Source organism: Diadema setosum, chromosome 14 (genome assembly GCF_964275005.1).
Source record: "Diadema setosum chromosome 14, eeDiaSeto1, whole genome shotgun sequence".
Taxonomy (NCBI): domain Eukaryota; kingdom Metazoa; phylum Echinodermata; class Echinoidea; order Diadematoida; family Diadematidae; genus Diadema; species Diadema setosum.
In genome coordinates this window covers 2,910,395-2,918,959 of record NC_092698.1, presented here as the reverse complement: position 1 = coordinate 2,918,959, position 8,565 = coordinate 2,910,395, and the positions used below count along the sequence as shown (strand labels likewise).

The 8,565-nt window shown below is 35.9% G+C and overlaps 1 protein-coding gene across 1 annotated transcript in view; it reads right to left on the bottom strand.

Moving 5' to 3' along the window:
- Positions 1–8,407: 8,407 nt before the first annotated feature.
- Positions 8,408–8,565, bottom strand: part of LOC140237830 (ATP-dependent RNA helicase DHX30-like) — a 30,939-nt gene continuing 30,781 nt past the window's right edge. The window contains exon 23 of the mRNA XM_072317760.1: positions 8,408–8,521. Coding sequence (XP_072173861.1) covers positions 8,408–8,521 — 114 coding nt within the window. The remainder of the gene's footprint in view (positions 8,522–8,565) is intronic.

Genomic DNA, 8,565 nt, shown 5'->3' with positions numbered 1-8,565 from the left:
TGCTGTCAATACCTCACAATTTTCCATAGATCGTGTAGAAAAAAAAAAGAATACCAAAAAATTGAAATTTTCTGTTAAACGAGCATAAAAAACGATGTTTTTTTGTGGCTGAAACCTTCAAAATACTGATCATTTGGTTAAATTACGACCTACGGCTGGGGCATAATTCCTTTTGAAATAAATACCGAAAAATTCCAAGAGTTTATGTACAAACTCTTTGGCAAGTTTTGAGGCTTTGCATCGACTCACTCGTTTACATATTCACAAAATGACTGTTCACGTCGAGGTGTTTTATGAAAATTAGCGATACTTCCTAATTTCATTAGTTCCTTAAGTTGTTTGTGCTATTCTGATCAAAAATTCACTGTTGTACTCACAGAATTTTACTACACTGTATTTCTTATCAGACTAACATTAATCTGGTCCAAAATTTCCCTTTAACCATTAACTTGTTGTGAAGTTATTGGTATTATAAAGAATCATCCCCAGTTTTCCGAAATGGAGTTCTAGCCTAACAACAATCGTTACATCATTGAATTGGAAGAGACTTGAAACGAAATGAAAAGAATGCTTTAAAGAAGAAGTGCCCGGGGAAAGAATGTAATACAACAGGAGTTGATTAAACTGTTAATTGTCGATAAATATACCCTGTACAGTGATTTGATTTAGAAAACTTCAGGTAAATCTGACATAAGACTTGATCTCTCGCAAACTTGCATTTACAATCGCTGTTGCTTACTATTCACTCAGTTACACACAAGATTTGCTGTACTTTATGACAGTTTATCATCTGTCGTAAGTTTACTTGGGGCCATCTTCCTAGTCAAGCCCTGCCTCTGCTTTTCAAATTACATGTATTTTCTCAAAACTTTATTAGAAGCATTTCCTCTGTAAGTGTCCGTTCAATATACATTGCTCTACGTCTTTACCTCGTTCACTACGATCGTGATACATAATATGTATGAATTATATGCATCAATATACATTATATTATAATGCATATTGATGCATATAATTCATACGCCGACTCTTTGTTACTTTTTACAATTACGGTACAGATAATGAAACGCAGAAATGCAACGGAACCGGAGTTGTACTAAACTGAAATAAACTGAAAAACAGGCTACTAAATTTATGCCATGTAATTTGGCGAGATCTTGTTTTAAAGTTCATTTCTTGTTTTTATGTAAACTTGGCTGTAGAGTAGTTGTTTTCTCATATCACTCATGTCATTGGTACTATTTTTTTCCTCGAAGCATTCAAAGTGAAGCAACCAATTCTATTCTTCTATTCTCTTTATGTTTTTGTTTTTAGAGAGCAGTGTACTCATCATATCTGTATTTATTCCATTAAAAGGATGCATAGCGTTCTTTTGAAGTCAGAAGAAAACTCAGCACCACCCTCCGGCATTATACGAATTCCAGTGAATGAAATTCACATCCAAAAAAAAACAAACAAACAAAAAAAAACAACCAAACAAACCATTGTTTCATAAGAGAACACAAATGCATAATTATGTCGTTCGGATATGGTGTTCATGTTTTTTCCCAACAATTACTGTATTCAAAGATTCATATATGTATATGTATATGTATATATATATATATATATATATATATATATATATATATATATATATATATATATATATATATATAATTCCCAGGGTTCCACTTAAGGGAGATATACTACAAAATGGACACTGGAGAGGCAATATCAAAATGGTTCCGTATATACTATTGAGAAAAATGCATTCCAGTTTTAAGTGTCTGCACACAAAAAAAAAAGAAAAAAAAAAAGAAAAGAAGATCCCACAACCATCGTAACTTACTTGCAACACTTATCTTTTCTTTACAAATCATCGTTTTTCAAATAAAGTCAAAATCGTTGTAAGTTTTGTTTCCTTAATATCTCCTATACGGGGGGGGGGGGAGGAAACGTTTGGGAGGCATAAATTATTACAGTGTGAAATAAATTTGACATACATCGAGAAGACCCCATAAGTGATTTGTGTGTTCATGTGAGTGCAGATATGTGTGTGTGTGTGTGTGTGTGTGTGTGTGTGTGTGCAGGGCCGTACGCATCAGGGGGAAGCAGAATCGGCCGCCATCTCACCCCTTCAGGTTTTTCTTATTGTGTGCCTTTCAAATGAGATATCATGTGCAATGCACGACTAGAAAATTAATAAGAATGTGACGAAAACAAAGAAAGAGGAACCAATACAACAATGCCATTGTAATTGAAGAACTTCGTCATCTGAAGAAACGTATATACCCCATTAATTACCTCGGAAAGAATCGATCCGTTGATCATGAATAACAAAGCAAGGTTTATCCGCATGATATTCTACTACAGATTTCTATTATTGATTCATGTACATGGAGTAAATTGTATCTACATGTACTCCTTCACAAGCTGAAGTAAAGACCATGGCTGGTTAATGATATTTCAAGGGATTAGGCAAATGTATTTCGAAACTTTATGGGAAGAAGAGTCATTCATGTGGCGTCATATTATGGTTCTTTGTTCTCTTACATACAGCGTGTCTGCTGAAAAAAGTCAATACGACCCGTTTCCTGTGTTTTGTTAGGTAATAAGAAAGAACAACAATGCATGACATGATTATTATGATATTACGGAAATCGCTGCCTGTATGTGCTCTGTGATATCGGATCATTACTTGATGTTCTAACCCAAAGAGGAAGTCTGGCTGACATGCCTATGTATGGATGCTGTACATGCACAGCGATACATTCTGGAGGGGGGGGGGGGGGAGGCAAATCAGATAAAGAAAATTAATTAAGACTTGTAAACTACTGCATATTTGATTCCAGTGAGTTTTTCTCTCTATTTTTTCTACTTTTTTTTTCTATTTCTTCCCTTCCTGCAGTCCCTGTGTGGTATTAAAAAAAAAAAAAAAAAAGGACATGAAATATTCATTGTCTTTCCGGGAGAATAGAAGTCTCAGTTATGTAGTTAGAATGACAGAAAACATGTTAATCATTGGGAGGGTGAGATTCTTAAAGAAGTATTCTGAAAAAATGTTAAAATATAGAGAAATTTCAGAGACAGCATGGTACTTATGTGGAAAATTGTAGAAATGTTACAGGTTACAAATATCCTTTTCATCTGTAAAGCATAAGCTTCAGTTGGATCCTTAGTATCACACACACCACAGACCAGTCCCATTCATTAACGTCATCTTGCAACATGGCTATACATTGTACGTGTATTGTCAGGTGTTAATTTCCGAAAGTTCACCACATCAGGGGATTGAAAATAATTTCAGGATTAAAGGGAATGTGACATTTAATCCACATGGACCTCTACAACAAATACAGTGACACCATTTTCTCTGTTCTCGTTTTTAAGGTCTTTATTATGCTGCATACAACACGATTTTCTCTATTACAACGGGACACAGAATGGTACCCACGTACATAGATACCAGTACAATGTATTTCATTCTCAGCATGATGAAATACAATAATATACCACGCATGCAAAATGTTAATAATATATGCTATTCGATCAATTTTATGGCTGTGTTTAAAATTGTCAGATGTCTTCATTGCATCACCTGCAAGGCATTGTCGATTTATCCACTGTTTTTTTTAAATCATAACAATATCACTGAAACTCTTTCAAAAAATTTCATCCAGTAACACCACTCTTGTCAAATTCTTCGGTGCCATTTTCATCTGGATAAGGCTGTTTAACAATGGGGTATGGGAAAGTTTTGAGGAAGAGATACATTGCACACAACACATGCTTTTATCACACATGTACATAATATTGGTGAGCTTTCGATCTACGAACATGATCGAACGCTAAGACGACACCACTTATGCAAATCAAATGGTGTTCTGCACATACGCTTCACAGCTGTTTCCATTGTGCCAGGAGGCTGTGTCGTCTTAGCACAGATGTAATGCTCGCTAACGTCCCAAGAAGCTGAATGTTAAAGGGATCGTACGGTTTTGGTTGAGACCTAATTTCAGGTTTCTAACAGTTTTTGGTGAGATCATGAGAAATCTCTTATGAAATATGAAACAGCATGCAATTCTATGAGGAATTCAATTCATTTATTTGATGAAAATTGGTTTTGAAATGGCTGAGATATCCAAAAAAAAAGCAATTCTAATAAAGTGTGGGACCCATACTTTATTACGATCGCTTTGTTTTACTTTGTTTTTGGATGTTTCAGTCATTCGAAACCCGATTTTCATCAATAATAAAATTTGAATTCCTCTTAAAATGGTATGCTCTGTACTATATCATAAGCGTCTTTTTGGCATCTCGCAAAAAGTTAAAAGCCCAATTCTCATCTCCACCAATACTGTACCATCCCTTTAAAGGACTACATATGCAGTGTACTAGCCTTTATTCAAAGCCCTCACGGTGTTGCTACCACATGACTCTTGCATCTCGTGTAACAACCAGGTGTTCTTTACTCACAACTGAAAAGCGAAAGGACTTTATAAAGGCTAGAGGGAATTTTGCTTCAATCTTATGTATTGCTCATAGACATCAACTCACTACATTGACAACAGAAAATTCCATGGCAAAATCTAATGAATGACAGTTGCACTGTTCCTATGTTTGTCTTCCAAATGAATTACATAAGGAAAAAACTTCATTATCATTAATTAAAGTTTGTTTACATGCATTTCATGCTTTCCTTTACCATGCAAGTTACCACAAAGTACACTGTCTCCTCATGCACATTTTGCGGACAATATTTGCTCTTCCTATTAAGATACCTTAAAAAACATTCATCACATTGAAAATTTTAGCTCCACTTAAGCCCGCCAAAGCAGATTTCAGATCAGTATAAGATCCGGACATGCAGCATTTAGTATCTTTATGATATCAGAGCATAAGTGATAACAACATGTCATAAAGAGTTATATCAAAACAATATCCATTAGTGAAAATATGTCAATCATTGACATGCTTCTGCACAATTATATTCGACAACATATTGAATAATATGTTTCATAATGTCTCATAAACATAAATTAACAAGAAAAAAAACAACTAAAGTAATATATATTGCAAAAAATATATATATCATACGAGCCATTAAAACGCAATATTATAACTAAAAGTTAACTCCACTATTACACAGAGATGCAAAACATATAGGCCTACTAATCACTCATACACAGGGATGCCAATCTTGTAAAGAGCACTGCGGTATTACAAGGGCTGAAAAGGCATATTTTTTGTGGTAAACAATATTTTTACCTTTCCTACAATCGACACATGCAAAAAATAATTTGGTAAAGACAGCACTTTCCCTGAAAACAGCACTTTTTTTAGCAAGAAAAAACAAGAACAAAGAAAGAGAACAAAATACTGCCAAAAAAAAAGTAACAGTTCACATCTTTGCATATAACAACAAATTCATTCTTGACCAATAAGAGGGTTTGGTTTAGAAAGCGAGTGTGTGATAAACAATGGTAAAAGACATCGCATTGTGTCCCTAGGAACCCCTGTTAGCGATAGCCCTTGTTTCATGATTGAGCGATTCTGATTCCATTTGAATCTGTAAAACCACACATGTGACACTTACACCTCCTGGCCCTACATCACCTACAAAAAAAAAAAAAAAAAAAAAACACGAAAGATTCCCTCTCCAATAAAGAAAAAAAAAATGATATTTATTCATTACCTTCATCAGTTAAAAATAAACATATTTGTCAACCCCCAGTTAGCCTTAGATGCTATAGATAAACTCTGATCAATATCAATCACACTGAAAATATAACATAATCCACTAGCTGATGCTCATAATTATTTGAAATGTCTGCAATAAAGTAATACCTTTGTCACCACAGTTACTACTCAAATTCCACAAATTAAATAATGTAGTAAAAATGGCATTTTCTAGCCATGCACAATGAGGAACATAAGTATTTCAGCGCAATGCAGCAAATGCCAAACTGAGGTCAAAGGTCAAATATTGAATTTCCTGAATCTATTGCATCTGTTGTCTGTCTACAGATACATACATATAACCCTCTGCTTCGCATGTACAGAATACAATATTGCACCATCTTATTTGAGAAGTACGCAACAAGAGTATTAAATTATGCACATAACAAGTACACATTGTAAATGGAATTCATATTTTGAAACTTTGGCAAGAGATGCTGTCTACAGCAAATTTCTATGAAGTTTGGTTTCATAACTTCTCAGTGTCCCATGTTTAAATTAAACACACACACACACACACACACACACACACACACACTGTCTGTTTTCCTGCATGAGAGAACCTCTTAAGGCACATCAGTACACAGGGGCATTTCTGGTCTTGAAAAAAAAATGTTGGAAAAAAAATGTTGGGGGAAAAAAAAAAATGAGGAAAAAAAAAATCACAACACCCATTACTTCCCAAAGGTTCCATTCATAAATTCTTCCCGTCCAAGGTGGGGGTGGGGACCATTGGACCACAGTGCTGGTCTGCAGCCCATGGTACACACAACTGATATGTTTTGTGCTTTCATCAATAACCAAACACACAAAAGAAAAATCAAACATCCACTTGATTCTAATTAAACTGGCTTCCTTTTGCCATCACACACTTAGATTTTGTTCTACATCAAACATGATAACTGGTTAAAAATCTGACCACAGTTGCAGGTAATCATTGAGGAATACCAGTAGTCCCTGACCCCACCCCCACCCCAGCCTGCACTCTTTGTCTTAGCTGGAGTTCAGTCTTGCAAGCACACAAGAAAATGCACTCATAAACTTTGCACTCATTCATTACAACACATAAGACAATTTACATTCCATGGTGATGAAAGTCACTTCAGACAATAATAATGTTTTGACAACCAAAATTATAAAATGGCATCTAATTTATGACATAACAAGCTACTAAAAGTTCTCATAAAAGCATTCATCTATTGTATCCACGACAGAGTCAATACTTTTTCGCATATGGAATCTCAAGAGAATTGCCATTTTTGCTTTCATTTTGCTATCAAGATACAAAGGCAAGAAATCAAATCACTTTGCATAGTTAACAGGACAAAAATTTTAATTCAAATAATCTCTCAAAATAAACTTTTGTAATCAAAGCAACATAGTACGCAAAATCTACAAACCACAAAGGTGGTTCTGAGATCCCTAAAAAAAATCATTCTATTTTGAAAGAAAGATGTAACTTAAATATATGACACATGTATGCAATACATAAATAATAAATTTCATGAGCAAGGCTTGGGAACAGTGTTACAATTGTTCACGAAGCCTCTACAGATTACTCCATTAAAAAAAAAAAAAAAAAAAAATGAAATACACACAATCATCATATTGCAATACAAGCAAGGCAGTGTCATTGAAACAAAGCATTTTTTTTTAATTCTCTTACTCCGAACCTGAAGTATACACATCTCAATACTTTTCATCCCTCCAGAAATTGTGCGAGGAAGTATGACTACTGAATTTTGTATGATTTTCTTGGACTGCCTCTCACCCACATTGCAAACTGGTCTTATCCACGCAGACCAGTTTGGTCCAGGTCAAGCACTCATTCATATCCTCTCTCCTGTCCCAGTTGATAACTTCTGGGCCCACCTTTTGCATTTGGGCCAGCTCTGTGATGGTTGCATGCTCTCTTTGTACCATGGCCCTTTGCCCTCATTGCGAGTCAAAATGACACCAGAATCTACATATCAACCCCTACTGCCTGTGTACTTAACTTACTTTGATAGCTACAAAAGGAAGAGATATGAGGATTTTTGCTTGTTGCTATGTTAGTTATAAACTTGTGGTAACTATAGCAACAGATCTTTTACATACACGCAGGCTTTTACCACTGATCTCATTATTACTTTTTCAGCCCAGAGACGGAGTCTCAGCTCATCTTTCTGTGACACAAAGATGACCCACTTAATCTCTTGGTGACCCTGTGGTCTTACAGTGGGACACTTGGCTCTTACTCACAGGAAGCTGCAGGGTTCAAACCCCAACAGAGCCAACACTGTCAGAACTTTAATATTTTGCCCCTACACTTTATTTCCAGGACCCCCTTGCCACTGGGGAGTAAAAGCAGGACTCTTCTGGAATGTGAAATTGTCTCCAACCAGTAAAATAGTGACAGAAACAACTCAAAACTCATGCAGGAATGGAGCAGGTACACTCAAGGGTATGCAATTCAGAACAGCATCTTGGAACAAGGGGTGAGGTGAGGTTAGCACCCCAATTCATGCACCCACTGAGAACAGGTGCCATTCACATTTTGATTTCCATACAAGGCTGCCTCACTCAGCTGCCTCACTCAGTTGTCAGTTATTTCCATACACATACAATGTTACCTCACTCTGTGGTCATTTATTCCATAAGATTGTTGTTTCGCTCAGTGGTTACTAATTCCTGTCCTGTTATCACTTCACCCCTGGACCTTTCCATTCTTCCCTGTCAGTTGAAAAGTGGGAAGTGAGGTGTGCAAGAGTCGACTGAACATCGCCAGGAGGGAGCTGTGCTTGTCCCTTGTGTTCTCGGTCTGTGAGGAAACAAGTGCAAAGATTTGTCAGAATCACACCCACA